The sequence below is a fragment of the Armigeres subalbatus genome, chromosome 2, assembly GCF_024139115.2.
Source record: "Armigeres subalbatus isolate Guangzhou_Male chromosome 2, GZ_Asu_2, whole genome shotgun sequence".
Lineage (NCBI taxonomy): Eukaryota > Metazoa > Arthropoda > Insecta > Diptera > Culicidae > Armigeres > Armigeres subalbatus.
The window spans coordinates 369,919,303-369,939,035 of NC_085140.1; the positions used below are offsets into that span (position 1 = coordinate 369,919,303).

The window sequence follows — 19,733 nt, forward strand, 5'->3', positions numbered from 1 at the left end:
GTTTGGATTGGTTTGGATTGGATTGGTTTGGATTGGTTTGGATTGGTTTGGATTGGTTTGGATTGGTTTGGATTGGTTTGGATTGGTTTGGATTGGTTGGATTGGATTGGTTTGGATTGGTTTGGATTGGTTTGGATTGGTTTGGTTGGATTTGGTTGGTTGGATTGGTTTGGTTGGTTTGGATTGGTTTGGATTGGTTTGGATTGGATTTGGTTGGATTGGTTTGGATTGGTTGGATTGGTTTGGTTGGTTTGGATTGGTTTGTGGATTGGATTTTGATTGGTTTGGATTGGTTTGATTGGTTTGGATTGGTTTGGATTGGTTTGGATTGGTTTGGATTGGTTTGGATTGGTTTGGATTGGTTTGGATTGGTTTGGATTGAATTTGGATTGGTTTGGATTGAATTTGATTGGTTTGATATGGATTGGTTTGGATTGGTTTGGATTGGTTTGGATTGGTTTGGATTGGTTTGGATTGGTTTGGATTGAATTTGGGTTGGTTTGATTGGATTTGGATTGGTTTGGATTGAATTTTAATTGGTTTGGATTGGTTTTGATATGGATTCGATTTGGATTGGTTTGGATTGGTTTAGATTGGTTTGGATTGGTTTGGATTGATTTTGGATTGGTTTGGATTGGTTGGATTGGTTTGGATTGGTTTGGATTGGTTTGGTTGGTTTGGATTGGTTTGGATTGGTTTGGGTTGGATTTTGATTGGATTTTGATTGGTTTGGTTGGTTTGGATTGGTTTGGATTGGTTTGGATTGGTTTGGATTGGTTTGGATTGGTTTGGATTGGTTTGGATTGGTTTGGATTGGTTTGGATTGGTTTGGATTGGTTTGGTTGGATTGGTTTGGATTGGTTTGGATTGGTTTGGATTGGTTTGGATTGGTTTGGTTGGTTTGGATTGGTTTGGATTGGTTTGGATTGGTTTGGATTGGTTTGGATTGGTTTGGTTGGTTTGGATTGGTTTGGATTGGTTTGGATTGGTTTGGATTGGTTTGGTTGGTTTGGATTGGTTTGGATTGGTTTGGATTGGTTTGGATTGGTTTGGATTGGTTTGGATTGGTTGGATTGGATTTGGATTGGTTTGGATTGGATTGGTTTGGATTGGATTTGGTTGGTTTGGATTGGTTTGGTTGGATTTGTATTGGTTTGCGTTGGTTTGGATTGGTTTGGATTGGTTTGGATTGGTTTGGATTGGTTTGGATTGGTTTGGACTGGTTTGGATTGGTTTGATGTGGATTCGATTTGGATTGGATTTGGATTGGTTTGGATTGGTTTGGATTGGTTTGGATTGGTTTGGATTGGTTTGGATTGGTTTAGATTGGTTCCATTGGTTTGGATTGGATTTGGATTGGATTTGGATTGGATTTGGATTGGATTCGGATTGGATTTTGATTGGGTTTGGATTGGATTTGGATTGGATTTTGATTTGGATTCGATTTGGATTGGTTTTGGATTGAATTTGGATTTGAATCAGATTTGGATTGGATTTGGATAGGTTTTGGATTGGATTAGAATTAAATTTGGATTTGATTTGGGTTGGATTCGAATGTGATTTAGATTTGATTAGAACTGGATTGAATTTGAATTAAGTTTTTTTTTTTATTTGGATAAGGTTTGGATTATACAACGGTTGGATTGGAGTTGGATTTGAAATTGAATTAAAATTGAAATTGCAGTGGATTTGGATTAATTATTCTTTTTGTGAATTTGGATTAGATTTGGATGAAGTTTGGATTGGATTAAGATTTGTATTAGATTCGAATTAGATTTTGGACGGGATTTGGATTAAGTTTGGATTGGATTAGGTTTGGATTGTATTATACTGTATTTGGATTGGATTGCAGCAGGAGTCCCGAAACATGCCCAAAACTGGCCATCATGGGCTCGAATTAGTTTAGATGCATTGCGAATAAGTTTCTTCCTCGAAAAAAAAAAGAAAAGACGAAGTTGGTACGAATAGCAAACAAAAATGTTCCAAATGTAATAATTTGAAAGCTAAATGAGATTAAGCAAAAACATCATCAATGTTCTGAGATGCAAAGCAGCTTGGGCACGGGAAAGTTTAAAGGCCATCTGGAGACCCTAAAATTTCTGTTTAACAAGATCGTTTCTTCGATATTTAATTTCTTTTCCTAAATTACCGGGTGTTTCAATGGTTTTTTTTAGACTACTGAATATAGCTCTTCTCTCCTCTCCTTAAATTATATGCATTTCTTTAAAAATTGCAAACCACACGGCTTGGTCAATTATCGTTGTTGTCGTCTAACATCTCTTTGCAAATAAGTCACACATAGCAGCGTATTATTTGGAAATGAATACCCTATTCATGATGTTTACTGTTTTATCAGACCAACGCAACGCTGGTATACCCAATAACATCCAGTTTTCTCGTCATGATCTAAAAATCTAATTTTCTACCTTAATCAGCCTGGTAATCTAATTTTGTGACAATGGTTTGAAACGAGCCCCCTTTCTCCGACCAATAAGTCAACTAGATGACCACAAAGAAACTGAGAAACGCGGCAACAAATGAGCCTCTAATAGAGAGGTACCAACAGACATTCAAAACAAGATGACTACATTATTCACAATGAGAGCATTCCCCATACACGCGATCCGGCGGAGTGTCATCGCCTTTTTTCTTATGCCGACCAAGTATCTTGCCTTGGTCAAGCGGATCCTCTATTTTACCTAAATTGGCCATTGAATTTGGCCGCCTTGACGCCGACCGGAGTCAGATGGCCAGCCAATGGAGTCACGAGCTTCGGTGTGGACGAGTGCACCAAATTGAGCGTGGTGACTTGATCCGATTTAGGCCCGAAGGGCTTGTTGGCGTGGCGAGCCGTGGTTTGCATGGCGATCGCGGCCGCTGCCGCCCCGGCGGGGCTCACATTGGTCAGCAGGAGTGGCGTGGTCATGTACTTCGGTCCCGGTGTGTGTCCCCCGTAGGGAGGTGGCTTCATATGTGACTGCAGAGACTGTTGCGGCGCCTGATGAGGCGATGACTGTTGTGTCGGTAGCATTGGTCCACCCACCGGTTGCAACTGTTGCGTATTTTGATTCTGATACTGGGTGATGGGTTGGTTGAACTGCTTCAGGATGTGCGCATTGTGCTGCGCGATATGGACTAGTTCGTCCTTGCTGGTGGTGTCGAAACTCGCCACACTGATCAGCTGCTGCTGAGGCACGTGGTACGGAAGGGGTCTCCATGGAACCTGGGGAAAGGAAACCAAAGCATCGAAAGAAAAAGTTAATGATACATTTAGGCAGTCGGCATCTGTATTGGCAGTCATCAATAACGAGTTCCAAATAAGGTTGAACTTGAACCCAATTTTATTGTACCGTTAACATCAGGGTTGTTATTAATGAGTTTCTCAATGCGCATGGAAAATATGAGGGTATATCGAAATCCACGCGTACTCAAACCTTTGGTGCACCGCTCATTTATGAATTCACCATCGCGTTAAATGTGTATCATTGTCTGTAAAAGCATCAACCATTAACCTCCAGGGAAATTGCGCATGATACATGGTCTTTGGCTTGCTTATTTCAAAGCATAGAACGTTGCATCTTAAATCTGTTGACACCTTGGAAGACACACATTGTTTCTTTTAAAACCACAAACAAAACCATTGTATCGTTTTAGGTTTTTGTTGTGGATAAAAAACAATGGATTCCTCGACTGTTGAATTTTCGGATCAAGGTTGAAACAACACTGTTTTAGCTGCCGGACGGCTTTGATTCCTCAGATGAAGTTGGCAACCTTCGTTGGGCATTTAAGGGGCCTTTCACAAGTTACGTAACACTGCAGGGGGAGGGAAGGGGTCAGGCCAAGTAATACGATTCATACAACAAAAAAATTAAACTTTCCATACAAAAAGTGTTACGGGGAGGGAGAGGTTCCGAAATCATCAAATTTAGCGTTACGTAATTTGTGAAAGAACCCTTAAAACATCAATGCTCCAACCTTATAGTTATAGTCTATATAAAGGAGGCCAACTCGAACAAATGTTGGCAGCACCCTCTTAAATTTCAATGAAACTTTCTGGACATGTAGACTTTGTCACAAAAAGCCACTTTGTATACTTGGTTTTTCCAAAAGTAATCTAGCCTATCTTTGGAAAAGAACTAATGTTTTTTCTACCGATTTTTTTTTTCAAATATCGTTTTTTTTTCAATAATCGAAAAACGACGCATCCTACAGAAAAGTGTTGTTTGGGAGACTATCAAAAAATCAATCAAATTTTTAAATAAAAATATTGGAAAAATCTCAAATTGAGTTCAAAACTTAAATAGTAGTTTATGCAACAAGTTGCAAAAAGATGATTTTTTCAGCACGAGTTGTACGTATAAATAAATACTACGAATGCTGAAAAAATCGAGTTTTGCAACGAGTTGCACACGCTATTTTTTGCAATGACGAAAAGTAGCTTAAATATGATAAATCTGTACCAAAATGATACACTTTTATCTACTTCACATGATCAATCTTGTCAAAAAACATGTTACTGCTGAAAACAAACAGATTCCATATTATCGTGCCCCACTTCGTGCACGACAGACCGTAAAGCAATAGATAAACCTGCTTATGGAGAATCTGATGTCATGCCCATAAAATTATTTCATTCATTGCGTGACACAGAGAATAAAGGGATTTCTCAAGAAATTCCAAATGGTATTTCCAAACTATTTCCCAAAGGAATTCATAAAAAATTGAAAGCATTCACCGAAGGATTTTTCGCTGATATTACCGAAGAACATTCTAAAGGAATTTACCCAGGAATTAAAAAAAATACTCAAGTCGAGTCAAGTACGAGACACTGAAGACGGCCTTACTGTTGAGGTCGAAATACGTATCTGTCAAGATACAATTAAGTGGTGGAATTTCAATGGGATTGTACAAACTCGTCTTATGACAAGTGAAGACATTCCACTAAAAAGCTCAAAATAATATTCATTGCTAAGAATTTTTTAAAGAAATTCTGGATATTCTGAAGAATTCTTTGAGCGGGCTTGGTAGTCATATGGCTACTGCTTCTGCCTCATACGCAGGAGGTCGTGGGTTCAATCCAGGTCCGTTCCATTATCCTACTTTGTATCTTTCTCTATATTTCTCATGTTCTAGCAATCGCTAGAACTGGAAATGGACTTCCATACCGTTTCCATTACTATTCCTATAATTTCAACAGAAGGTGAAATGAACTATAGAGCTCGTTTCCTACATCCAATAAGAAATTCCATAAATTGCCTTCTCCTATCTATCACATTGGCAACTCGTTAACCAAGACGGACCTCTGCCTCTCGAACCTAATCCAAAAATTCCAACAAATTCCGCATGAACTCGTGGCAAGTGCAGAGGTATATTCGGCATGCAGTGGGCGAGTGATTGCATCATCATTTCCTCCCCCTTCCCTACATTGACTTGCATTCTGACGTGGCAGGCGCCAGCATGACCTAACAAATGAGATCACCAGTACTTGTACATTGAAGATGTGTGCTAGTCCCAAGCAAACATCTGTTGGTTCCCTGTGCAAGAACAGCTGATCTGGTCATAATGGAGTAGCAACTACGAGCAGTCAATCAAGCTCAAGCTCAAGCTCAAGAAAATTCCAGAGGAATTTTCAAAGAAATTGCTGAGAGAGTTGCTGAAAAAACTGAGGAATATCCTAAATAATTTCCCACTGAAAGTTCTGAAAGGTTTGCTGGAGAAAGTTCTAAAAGAATTTCTGGAGGACTTTTTACAAAAACCTGATTTTTTTTTGTTTAATAATATGTTAATACGTTTTCTTTTTTATTGCGAAATTCAGTTCAACGCTAACAGGAACGACATTTCTGAAGAAATTTCTTAAGGTATTTGTGAAAGAATCTTCATAGGGATTTCTAGTGAAATTCCTGAAGGAACTCTTAAATGAATTTCTAGAAAAATAAAAAAAATCTGAAGCAACTTCCGAAGAAATTCCAAGGCGAATTTTCAAAACCCTAATAATTTTCCGAAGGAATTTGTAAAGAAATTCTATTTGGAGTTCCTTCCTAAATTCATTTAGGAAATTCTTAAAAATGCATTCAGGAAACTTCTTCGGAAATTCTTTTAGGAATTCCTTCAAAAATTCCTTTGGAAATTCTTTAAAATATTCCATCAGAAATTACTTTACGAATTCGTTTCAAAAATTTCTTTACCGTGCTCGGGGTGACAATGGGTAAAATGGGGGTGAAATGGGTCCCTGTTTCTACTACTTCATATGTTTGAAGAATAGATTGAATGTAACTGATGGCAAGAAAACTAAAATATAAGAGACGTTTTTGAACGATTTTGCCAGACTGCCGGTGAGAGCGATGACCCATTCTCACCCCCCAGATCCAATATCACCCTAGATGACGGTAGTTTTTTAATTCATTTATTAATTCATTCAGATTTTCTTTAATAATTGATTCGAGAATGCTGGAATTCCTTCACAAAATTCGCCAGAAGTTAATTTGAGAGCTCCTCCCGCAATTTTTCTCTAAAAATCATGATTAAATCAATGAATTAAATCGTGAATAGTGGAAGTAAATGGAAGAATAATAGTCTTTTAACCTTCTAAAAATCAGTAAAACAGTAATTAATGCCTCTAGCTGAGAAAATTGGACTCCATACAATAATGTTATCCCTACATGAATGATCATAATAATTTAGTAAATTATTTTGTTATAACTAAACAAATAAAAAATATGTTTCAAAGTGTACGTTATAACGGGGAAAAATGTACGCTATATCGAGTGACGTTATATCGAGTGTACGTTATATCAAAGATTACCTGTATTATGATCAGGAATTGCAAAAAAAAACTATTATTTTAAAAATGAAAACTTTTTTTGATTTGGTCGAATTGTTGTGTCAATATAGGTAATTCTGTTCCCTACCAACCGTCCATACATATCCGAATTGAATTTTTACAGTGTTTTGAAAAATCAATTAAACACATAAAACTTAATTAGTAATGAGATTTTGCCTTAATTAGCAACCGAACATGGCAAATGGCGTCGGACGGCGGTACCAAGATCGACATAGGCGCACGGATCAAGAAAGCAAGGGCTGCCTTTGCGAGTTTAAGAAATATCTGGAAAAACAGGCAGATAAGTGAACGCACCAAAATACGAATTTTCAACTCTAACGTGAAATCTGTGCTGTTATACGCTAGCGAAACATGGTGTGTATCAGTGGAGAACACTCAACGGCTGCAGGTGTTCATTAACAGATGCCTGCGGTATATAATTCAGGCCTGGTGGCCTCACAACTGGATCTCAAACAACGAGCTCCATCGTCGTTGTCACCAGAGGCCGATAGCAACAGAAATTCGGGATCGGAAGTGGGGCTGGGTCGGCCACACTCTACGTAGGGGCGGAAACGAAATCTGTAAACAAGCATTAGACTGGAACCCAGCGGGACATCGCAGCAGAGGCAGACCCAGAGGCTCATGGCGGCGAAGCCTCAATAAAGAAATAAAAGAAGTCGACCGAAATCTAACCTGGCAACAGGTTAAAGCGATAGCCGGGCAACGCTCAGGATGGAGATCTTTCAAATCGGCCCTTTGCACCACCGGAGGTGTACAGGATCCGTAAGTAAGTAAGTAAGAACATAGTTTTTTTAAATCGAGAAATCAGGAAATTATTAATTTATTATTAAAAACTCTGCTCAAGGAAATCATTGGAATAATTCTCAAGCAACAATATATCCAATCAAAATTTACTATATGCAAAACAATAAATTTGCAAATGATAGCTTTATTATCACATCAGAAGTAATGACTCACGATACAGTTGCAGTTCAGTTGATCATCTAAAAAACGATAGATTTAAACGAATATGAAAATAAACATAATATAAAAATAAGAAAAACTTTGCTGGTTTCTGTAGATTCCAGTCAAACCATGGATTATGAGCAGAATGGCATTTTTTTTCAAACTTCCCATGGAAAAGGTCCCTGTCATGCTATTGGTGGCCCTGTGAAGACGAAAAAAGCAAGTCTTGCTTGCGATTATGGAAATACCATAATAACACCACGAGAACTATATAGCTGGGCAGTTAAACAAAAAGATAACAATATCACGAAGCTAATCTTCTGCTACATATCCATTGAGCAGTACATCCAATATTGGAAGAACTCGAAGAGCTTCATAATAACACCAAAGAAATATCTGGCACACAGAAATTCCACAGTTTTGTGCTTATTCCTGGTGCTAACGTTGAGGCAAAATGTATCCTAATTCAGAAAATGCACCAAATATTTTCAACTCGATCGGAAAAACATAGATATATGAAAATAGCTTTAAGACAAACATTATATTCGTGTGATTTTAAAATAAATAAATAAATAATAACTGAAATTTAATACATATTGAGACCATACATTTTATTTCCCTCCATGATTTTGCCAAACAACTAACAAAATAATGGAAGAATATTATATTTGTTTGAAGATATGAACCCTTTTCAAATGGGATTCTCGACTTATAAAAGTACATTTGGTTGTTAAACCGAACTAAATACTTATAGATAGAGCTGTTTACTGTTTTAGTATGAAAAAAACCAACTTAATTCACCGAGTAGTGATACTGCCTTTCTCGCGTTTAGCTAAGACACCAACCTTATACGAGTTTATATGGTTTGTTGTACCATTTTCTTTATAGCTTTCGAACGCAACGGCAGATTGGTAACAAATTCAATAGTGATCAACTAGGCTTTGTCCCCTGTCGAATGAAACTTGTTGGTTAAGGTTTAAAATCGGTTAAGGATCGAGGGGATGCATGGCCAGGGGGGTGAAATAATAAGCTAGGCCTTTAACGGAGCCTGTGGGGTACCTGGGCACCCTCCACAGTAATTGTCCCTTACCGCGTCATGCTGGGCTCTGGCGTGGTGGACCTCTTTTCCCGAGCAACTCGTGGGACCAAAATGGAAAACCAAGTCAATTCTTCAATTAGTGGTAGTAGTGTAGGCGACAACCCCTTCGCAAGAGGTGGGTTGTTCAGGTTTCCGCCTAGGAGGCCAGAGGCAATAGTCGGCAGCTCAGTGCGCAGCGCCAGCGTGGGTCACTTAACCTTCCTCTCGGCTAAAAAAACGCCGGTAGAGGTTATTGACGGCCCATGGCTTGTGGAGGCGATGAACCGCTAACGCGATGGGCTTTCGGCCTTCGAGGTGGCGACGGAACAGCTGGACGCCATCATCGACTTTGCGTCATCGAAGCATAATATCAGTAAGGACCTCAAGAGGAGCTTGCAGAAACTTCGAAAGTCGATGCTGGACGCCAAGCTGGAGAGGGCGGTCGGGACGGCCAAGTGTAAACCCATGAAATCCGTAGAGTCGAGGTCTACCCAGATTGAGGCTCAAGCATTCGCGGACTCGGGCAACGGAGCAGACACAAAAACGGGGGAGACAGTCTCCAGGGGATGAGCTCCCTGGGGGCCGCTCCAAAACGCGGAGGGTTACTACCCCGAACAAGGGTACTGGGGCTGGAAAGCTGAACCCCGGCCAGGTACCTCCAAAATCGGGGGAGGAAGGACCTGGAAAGGTCCGTCCACCCAGGAAAGACGGTGATAAGGGGTTACGGCAGGCTAAGAGCTCTCAGTCGCACCAGACCAGGGAAATAGAGGGGGTTGACGCCTCCTGGACCCTGGTCAAGAACAAGAGGAAACCGAAGACGTCAAGGGCCGAAAAGAAGGCCCAGGCGAATGAGGGTAGCAAGAAGTCTAGGGTAGGCGCCAATCGCTCCAGGGGTGATGCCCTAGTCATTACGGCGGACGAGGCTAAGTACTCGGACGTCTTGAAGGCGATGAGGAGTGACGTCAAGCTCGGTGAACTCGGCGCCGACGTACGTCGAATAAGACGTACCCGGATGGGCGAGATGATCCTCGAGCTGAAGCGGGCGTCCCGCAAAAGGGCGCCGCCTACAAGAAGTTGGCGGAGGAAGTCCTAGGCGAGACGGTCAAGGTGAGGGCACTCACGACGGAGGTGAATCTAAGGGTTAAAAACCTGGACGAGATCACTGAAGTCGAAGAGCTCGTCACGGCACTGCGGCGACAGTGTGAAATGGAGACGCCCTCCGCAGCCGTTTGGCTACGGAAAGGTCCGGCAGGGACTTCTTCTTCTTCTTATTGGCATTACATCCCTAAACTGGGACAGAGCCGCCTCGCAGCTTAGTGTTCATTAAGCACTTCCACATTTATTAACTGCGAGGTTTCTTAGCCAAGTTACCATTTTGCATTCGTATATCATGAGGCTAACACGATAATACCTAATGCCCAGGGAAGTCGAGGCAATTTCCAATCCAAAAATTGCCTAGACCGGCACCGGGAATCGAACCCAGCCACCCTCAGCATGGTCTTGCTTTGTAGACGCGCGTCTTTCCGCACGGCTAAGGAGGGTCCGGCAGGGACGCAAGTAGCATTGGTTCGGCTATCTGCAGCGGACGCCTCCAAGGTAGTCAAGTTAGGGAGCGTCAAGGTGGAATGGTCGGTATGCCCTGTGGGCATATACGAGCAACCCGAAGTTTGCTTCAAGTGCCTGGAACCGGGGCACAAGCAATGGGACTGCAAAGGCCCTGACAGAAGCAATCTCTGCCGACGCTGCGGATTGGAGGGACATAAGGCACAATGCTGCACGAACCCTCCCAATTGTTTGATTTGTGAACAGCAAGCACCCTATGGGGGGTTCGATGTGTCCGGCGTTTAAGCGTGCTGTAAAATCACAGTGCAGGTAACGCAGCTGGCTTGCTCGGCCTCGCCCGAGTGTTTGGTGTCCGCAGGTTTAGAGGAAACGGCGGAACACGTGTTGTCCGTGTGCTCACGTTTTCGCGCAATGCGTGACCACATGCTTGCCACATGTGGTCTGGACACTACCCCGGACAACCTAGTTCGGAGGATGTGTAAAAATGAAGTTGGCTGGAACGCCGTTTTATCGGCTATCGCCCAAATCGTCTCGGAGCTACACAGAAGGTGGCGCGTGGATTCAAGGATGGCTAGTTCAGGCGCAAATAAGAGGTGGTCCAAGGGATCGGAGTCGGCTTCATGGGTCATACCGGTGGTCATGCTCTGTGGTCGAACTCGATCCTTTTATCGAACAAGTGGCCGCGCGAAGAACAACATGGTATCGTCGCTTTCGCGGCGTTGGTCAACCGGGCGGGTTCCGAGCCCGAGGACGGAAAGGGGTCCTCGTCAAGGCTGAGGCAGGCGTAGGCACCGCGTCGGCAAGTCCCTCTGTGTGCTGGCGAATAGGCCCTATCGCAGAAAGGTCAATTTGGGGTGCACGCGACATCATCATTCTTGATACCAGTCGTACAGAGGGAAGCAGGCGCGAAGTCGACCCTTCCCACCTCCGAGGACATAGGGCGTGGTAAGGCCACCTGGAAAGCCGGCAACGCGCTGGCACTTTTCCATGGTGTTCTTCTAAAAAAGCGAATTACGATGTTCGGTGCTGCAAGGACACGCAGCTAACCTCGAGGGTGCGTTGTGCACTGGCCCCCCTTTGAAGCATTACTTTCTGGTTGTGTCGAAGGGACTATGGGCTTGGCGGCAATGGAAACGGTTTAGCGGGTCGGGGATGTAGTCCTGCCTCCCTCGTTTGCTGTTGGAGGTGATCCCTAACCCCGCACTTCCTGGACAACCCAGGATGTCTGTTGAGCAGATTCCCCCTCCATTGCTTAGGAAGAAAAAAACAGTCGATTGGTATATAACACTATGGGTCTCCGAGGTTTCTATAAAAAGTTCGTCTTCGGAGTGAAATGATAACCTTTCGGTACAACTTTGTTGTACGAGAAAGGTAAAAAGAAAGACATAAAGAATAAATAAAGAAAGAATAAAAATCAATGTTACAAAAACTTTTTTTCCTCAAAAGTGCCCAGATGTATGGACGGTTGGTAGGGAACATAATTACTGTAGTTGGTGGAATATATAAATAAGCGAAGATAATTCCTCTGTCTCCAAACGAACAGTGAAACGTGTAACAGTGAAACAGCCAAACGAGCATGATGTCACTCTTTCAATGGAAATATTAAGAGATGAAATGCCATATGCGCCTAGTACATGGTTAAAAACACGAGCCCAACCTTGCTTTTGCTCATCTATAGATTCTACTACCTATAATAATTACTAGAGGCCTTGATAAGAGAAACGCGGATAAAAAATGGAACTCTGTCAACACTGCAGTCAGTCTTCTTCATCAAAGAACAACAGATGGAAAGGAAGAAATTGTTTATCCAGGTAATATTTTACATGGGTTAGGGACGAATGGTCGAAAGACATAAGATCGATAGGACAAAAAGTCGAAAGACAAAACGTGGAAAGACAAAAGGCCGAAGGGACAAATGGTCGAAAAGGACAAAAGGTCGAAAGACAAAAGGTCGAACGGGACAAAAGGTCAAACGGGACAAAAGGTCGATAGGGACAAAAGTTCGAAAGGGAAAAAGGTCGAAAAAAACAAAAGATCAATAAGATCAAAATTACACAATTTTTAACAATGAATTAAAATTCATTCAGTGAGTACAACTAATAGATGGATATTTGGGTTTTATAAATATCACATCGATCTGTCAAACGCCGCACATCAAATACATCAATGCGAGCGCCTGCGGCATGCCCTATTTTGACAGATGGAAGTGACATTTAGAAAACCTTGATATCCATCTCTTATTTGCACTCATTGAATGCATTTCATTAAATTGTTAAAAATAGTGAAAAATAAAAGGGATTTTTTTTTTGCCAACTGTATAGGACAACTCTGTCTCGCGCAATACAAGTTTTATTCATTTCCGAAATCAACAATCTGCTTTATCCTAACAAAACTATGAGTGCCAACTTGTTATCAACTTGTTCTTGATCGAAATTTCGTCCTTTTTGACGTTTTGTCCTTTTCGACCTTTTGTCCCTGTCGACCTTTTGTCCCTTTCGACCTTTTGTCAGTTTCGACCTTTTGTACCTTTCGACCTTTTGTCCTTTCGACCTTTTGTCCTTTTCGACGTTTTGACTTTTCGACCTTTTGTCCTTTAGACCTTTTGTCTTTCGACCTTTTGTTCTTTCGATCTTATATCTATCGACCTTTTGTCATAGATTCATTTTACATAACGCTATTTGATGTTTTTTATCCACGTAGCATCAGAACCGAGGTCACATCAGAGGATGAAACATCAGGATATAAAATATCTTTTCATCATGAAGTTGATCAAAGATGGAAGAATTCAGGTGAAACACATTCCTATTGCACATCAGCCAGCTGATGCATTCACAAAAGAATTACCTGAAGATTTGCATAAAAAATTATTCAAATTGTTGAATGTGCAAATTGTGGGGAAGTGTTCATAAACCTGCGACCGTCACAGTAAACGGAAGTTGCACTGAACAATAGAATAGTTTAGAATTGATTTGAAAAATTATTACTTTATTATTGAAGTTTGAAGACAAACAAAGTGCTTGACGACAAACAATGTACTGTCTTTTGAACAACATTTGACAAATAATCAAATCAGTTTCACAATCAATTTCAAACATAATATTTGACAAATAGGTTATATTTAAATATTTGTTAATCGTGTACTGGCACATGTCAAATAATCAGCAAACGTAAAAATTTGTTAAAACGGGCTATGACAAATGTTGGTCGATTAGACAAACAGTGTACTGAATGCTTATGACCTTGTCGCTTCACAGCTTGGTGATCATCGAGTACTGACAAAGTTTATTATTCATTGCGAAGTTTCTAAAATAAGCTACCTTTTTTGCATTCGCATATATTGAGGCTAACTAAATGATACTCCACGGAAGTCGAGAAAACTTCCTGCAAATTTGGGAATCGAAACCAACTGAAAGTGGTTGGTTCCAATTTCCAAATTGGCATAGTGTTGCGCAGCTTACCGCTGAACCTGAACAAAGACTGTATCGCATAAACCTTGAAAATGATAATGAACACCCATACTGGGACAGAGCCGCCTCGCAGCTTAGTGTTCAGTCAGCACTGCTATAGTTATTAACTGCGAGGCTTCTAAGCCAAGTTACCATTTTTGCATTCGTATATTATGAGGCTAACACGATGATACTTTTATGCCCAGGAAAGTCGAGACAATTTCCAATCCGAAAACCGCACCGGGAATCGAACCCAGCCACCCTCAGTATGGTCTTGCTTTGTAGCCGCGCGTCTAATTATAAACCACCCAGCGTGTTTCTATGGATCAGAATGGGGCTATTTCGCTAGAATTCCCAGGTGGGAAGTCCATCGTTATGCTGGTTGATCAGTAGGTCTATTCTTCAAAAAGTTCTTGGATCTTCTAAACTGCCTATAAGGCTGATCAGGCTTCTAACGACACACACACTCATTCAGATATGGGAATCTTATACTTGAAATGATACAGCAGATTATATGAGTGATTTTATGAGTGAGGCCATTTTGCCCCGGGGGTGTGTTAGGCACTGTCTTCCCGTACTAATGCCATTGTGGATGACCCGTGCTAATGTTAAAAGTGGGTGATAATCCGATTGGAGCAAAAACAAAAACAATCGCGCACATTTTTATTCATTTGGAGGACTCAATAGAACACTGACTTGAAAATCAAGCCAAATACCAATTGGAATTTAGAGCCTCTTTGAAAAGGTAACGCTTCCTAGAAGAATTCAAGACAAAATTTTCAAAACGACTTATCTGCTTTTGTAAACAAAGATTCAAACGACGATTTGACGAATCTGATAGCTCTCCCACGCAAACCAACACCACCAATAGGAAGGTGAAGGTTTCCGCTACCTGTTGATGGTGTTGGTTTGCATGGGAGAGCTATCAGATTCGTCAAATCGTCGTTTGAATCTTTGTTTACAAAAGCAGATAAGTCGTTTTGAAAATTTTGTCTTGAATTCACGGCTTTTTATGTCTTTTTATGTGCATTTCTGGGGTATGGGGAGATCATCCACTGCAAGAGGGACTTATTATTTCCGGGTAATCAAAATACCAATCGACGAATTGCGTATATTTTTCTACATATGTGCATTAGTGTAATATAAGCTCCGCTTGACATTGAACTATTTTTGTGTATTTGCATGTATTTGCAAACGCACAATGGGGAAATTAACGGGGAATTTTATATAATTTAATACTTTAGTAATTGCTATGATAAAAATGTGGGAAGCAGAAGCATGCACAAGGATCCATGCATGAAGGATGATCTTTCCCCATCAACCATTGGACCATTCTGGATACCACAATTTTAGAGATTATCAAAATAGTTCAAAAGACTTTTGTCAAGGAGCTCAAATGGCCCTGCAATTCCTGTGGAAATTTTGCATTGTTTGGTAGGAAGCATGCCAAAACGATTGATGGCAGTCACAGTAGTCTTACTAAGTATTGACCATTTTTTGAAAAAAAAAATTAATAAATAAAAATTGAATCCTGCGTGCAACATCACTGTACCGGAAGAATTGATTTTTTAAAGGAATATACATATTCAAATAATTGAAAACCATTCACCATCTTATGTCAAAAATGGTCTTAAATTGAATAACTTTATATAAAATGAAAAAAAAAACAGTTTCATAAAATTGTTTTGTTTTCATTTTTTTAGGTAGGGTCGGTGTACCAATTGTCGCCATACATAAGAACAACGTTTTTAAAAAAAATAAGTAAAAGGCATGTGGGTGGACTTTATATATCAAGCGAAAGGTTTTACTTCCTGCTCCTTAGAACAGCTGTGAAAACCACAATAAAATGTCTTATTAACCTCAAAATTGATTAATCCATAATAGAAACGCATGCACCAGTTGTGGCACTATTCTTAATTTTGGTTCCTTATTTGCATGGGCGTAGCCAGGATTTCGATTAGGGGGGGGGGCAATTTTTTTTAGGTCTTCTGAATCGTAGTTTTATAGTAGTTTTATAAAAACACATGAATATTAGTGCTTGGTACTTTTTCCTTCTAAGCTCCAAACACTTTGAAACCAAATCCACAACCAACAGTGAAGGCTGAATCTCAACTGCGCGTTGCGCGTCAGCGTTGAGTCAGCGTTTTGTACTAAAACGTAATGCCAATAAACGTGACGCATTCACGCCCGGATTCTTCAGGTAATTCTTCGGGAATTCTTCCAGGAGTTCAACCGGCAGATCCTCCAAGAATTCCTCCAGGATTTCCTCCGAGAATTATTCCGGTAGTTCTATCGGCAGTTCTTATAGGGGCTCTCTGAAAATTCTTCCGGGAATTTCTCCAGAATTTCCTCCGGGAATTATACAGAAATTCCTCCAGAAGCTCCTCCGAGAATTTCTCTGGGAGCTCTTCAAGGAATTCTCCGGGAGGTCCTCTGACCAGTCCAGCAGTTTTTATGAGCATTTCTCGGGGAGTTTCACCAGCAGTTCCTTTGAGAAGGAACTCCCGGAGTAATTTCCGGAGGAACTCTCAGAGGAATTTCTGTAGGAATTCCCGGAGAAAGTATCAGAGGAATTTTCGGAAGAACTGCCAGAGGAACTTCTAGATGAATTTATTGAAGAACTACAGGAAGAATTTCCGGAGGAAATCCTGGAGGAACTCTCGTAAGAACTTCTGGATGAATTCCAGGACAAACTCCTGGAAGAATTCTTAAAGGACCTCCCGGAGGAGCTCCCAGAGAAATTTTCCGAGAAACTTCTGAAGGAATTTGTAGATAAATTCCCAAAGAAAGCCTTAATGAACTCCTGAAAGAAAGTCTGAATGAATTTCCGGAGGAACTACTAGTGGAACTCCCGGAGAAATTTTCAGAGGAACAGCCGATGGAATACCCGGAGTTGAATTTCTAGAGGATCTTTCGAAATCCCATTTCCCTTGAAATTCCTGCCAAATATCCTCAAAAAATCCCCTGTGAAGTTCCTGGACAGATTACTAGAGGAACTTTTGGAAAAACTCCTGGGGGAGCTCCCGGAGGAGCTCCCACAAGCACTTCCAGAGGAATCCTCACAATGTAGTACTGAAATAATTATTGGAGAAGTTTATGAAGGAATTTCTGGAGAAATATCAGAAGGAATTCCCGAAAAAATACCAGGAGGAATTAATGCAGAAATTACCAGATGAAATCCAGAAAATATCCCCAGATGAATTGCTGTTCTTTGTTTGTTCTGAAGAAATTCCTGGAGGAACTCTTGGAAGATATCCTGGAGGAACTCTAACATTAATTTCCGAATGAAATTCTGGAGTAAATTTCGAGTGAAGTCCAGTAAGAATTCTAGGACAATTTCGCGGAAAAAATCCCGGAGAAATTCCTGAAAGAAGAGAAGAATTTCCGGGGAAATACTTAGACGAATTCTTGGAGAAATTCCTAAAGAAACTTCTAGAGGAATTCTTAAAGGATATTCTGAAATAATTGCGGAAAGAATTCCAAAATGTAATTCTAGAGGATTTCGCTATTGAATTTATAGAGGTATTCCCGGAAAAAGTCCTGGAAGTTATCCGAGAGGAATTTAAGGAAGAGTTCCTGGAGGAATGCCCGGAGCAGTTTCTTATAGATTAGCAGATGAAATTATGAAGCGAAATCGGAGGATTTCCGTCATAAATTTCTGAAGAAACTTCTAGTGGAATTTTGGCAGGAAATTCCGTATGTATTCTTGAAGGAACTTTAGAATGCATTCCTGAAGGAAATGTCGCAGATTTTCCTGGAAGAACAGCCGAAGAAATGTCTAGAAGTAAAACTTGAAGGGAAGAAAAGAAATCTTCAAGAAACTTCCACATGAATTTCCTAAAAAAAAAATAGTTGGGGGTTTCTAGATAAGGAGAAATTACAATTACAGGAGAAGGATTTTCAAACGATTTTCAGAGGAATTTGTGGATAACTTTCCGGAGGAATTTAGAAGCTCCAAGGGGAGCTTCTAGAAGGATTTCTAGGAGAATTCTTGAGCCCGAAATGTTTCGAGTTGTTTTGAAATTTCATATAGTATGAATCCTGGATACCCTTATAAGTTTTTTGGGAATCTTTTGAATTTCAAAAACCTATTTCTGAATATGATTGGATCGTGAAGTGCACATGTTTAAGCGAATTCATTTCAGTACCCGGTCAATCTTTCCACCATTTAGGGGGGCGACGGCCCCGGCCCTCTCTTGCTATGCGACAACTGGTGCAAAGGACGTTAAAATTAAGCAAAATCATTTTTACAATTATGCTTTGCTTGTTTTTGAGGAAATCAAAGGTGTTATCGTGCCATATGAATATTCTTTATGGATATGAACTTGGTTTGCGGTGATTTGATTGGCATTTGGCATATAAAGCACTAGTGCAACAACTAGTACTATAGCCACAACTGGTACACCTAGCCTAATCTTCTGGTAGGTGGATTATTTTTTTTGCTTTTCTAATGTTTCGTTATAACTACGACAAAATTGAGCAGAAAATTTAAACAAGTCATTAAAATATGACGCGCTATGTAACGGCAAAGCACAAATATAATAACAGAAAATAACAGAAGTATTCAACACGTCGCTCAACCTAAACTGAGATTCACTTGATCGCCTCCGCAAGCATAATGAACTGCGACTAACTGATTTCAGCGTGATGCAAAAAGTTTTCTTCTGCTCTGCCCCAATGCTATTGTATGTGGTCTACCAGCGGCGGCCGATGCGATTGACCGCTGATTGGGGTGGATTATGCTCTGCTTACCCACCGCTGACTCTGCGCCACCATGCTAAACAGCATGATGAATGCAATTTTCTCAAATTGTTCATTATATGATTTTCTGTTTTGCTGCTGTGGTCTCAGCCACGACGATATGCAGCAGACCATTTTGAAGCTTTTGGGTAGCGAAGAGACCTTAGCTGGAGAGCTCCGCTCATGTCCAGTGCAGTGGTGGAAAGTGAATGCTAGAAGAAAATTATGACGGAAAACGAACGAAAAAGGAAATCATTTCACTTTCAAAGCAGATGTTTAGAAGAGTGTACATGAAGTGCGGAAAAATAAAAGAGACAAAATGGTATCTTTTGTACTGGCTGCTGACTGAGTTTGGTTAATCATGCGAAAATAAAATAACAAAAACATAATCAGTCATATCGCGTGACGGGGTGCGCAGGTCAGTTTATGAAAAGGCTTGATATTTATGACAAACTACGATTTTAATGGATTCGTTTCAGACAGCTAAAGCATCAAGATTCAAAATGGGTTTCTGACGAAAACATATTGCAAACGACAGTTCATGGATTTTACAACGCCATTTTGCAATGATATTTTAATACGGAAGTAGTTATTCAACACTGTATCTTTTTTGCCTTTCTCGTGCTGAAAGGTTATACAATCTTTGCAGATACGAACTTTTGATAGAAAGCCCGGAATCGCATAATGTTATATACCTCGACGAACTAAGATAATGTCTGTATGTGTGTTGTGTATGCATATGTGTGTGGGAGTGCAGGAAGCCTGCAGCTATGACTGGTTCTATCCACTAAACCCTTCTTGGGCTCCAATCTCACAATTCCACTAGGGACTGCCCTTCAGTATTACTTCTGGAGGAAAGAAAATTGGTAACAAACCACTACATAAATCAACTTTTTTTTTTTGAATTAGTGTATGAATTAGGTCGGTGTTGCACATTATTGTGTTGCATATTATTTAGAAAGCTCTTTCCTTGGTCAAATTTTTCTTGAACCTTAACTAAATATTTCACTGTGTTGCAACTATGTATTCGGAAAGAAACAATCTTGCCATCAAATATAACTTTCTTGCAATCTGAAAAACGCATCATCATCCTTCGATTGCAGTAAAATTGCAGTAATGT

General features: G+C 40.5%; 1 protein-coding gene across 7 annotated transcripts in view; it reads right to left on the minus strand.

Moving 5' to 3' along the window:
* The window catches only part of LOC134213061 (uncharacterized), a 126,449-nt gene that overhangs the window by 20,570 nt on the left and 86,146 nt on the right, over positions 1 to 19,733 (minus strand). For all 7 annotated transcript variants that reach the window (XM_062691587.1, XM_062691593.1, XM_062691588.1 and 4 more), the window contains exon 4: positions 2,700 to 3,223. In XM_062691587.1, coding sequence (XP_062547571.1) covers positions 2,700 to 3,223 — 524 coding nt within the window. The remainder of the gene's footprint in view (positions 1 to 2,699; positions 3,224 to 19,733) is intronic.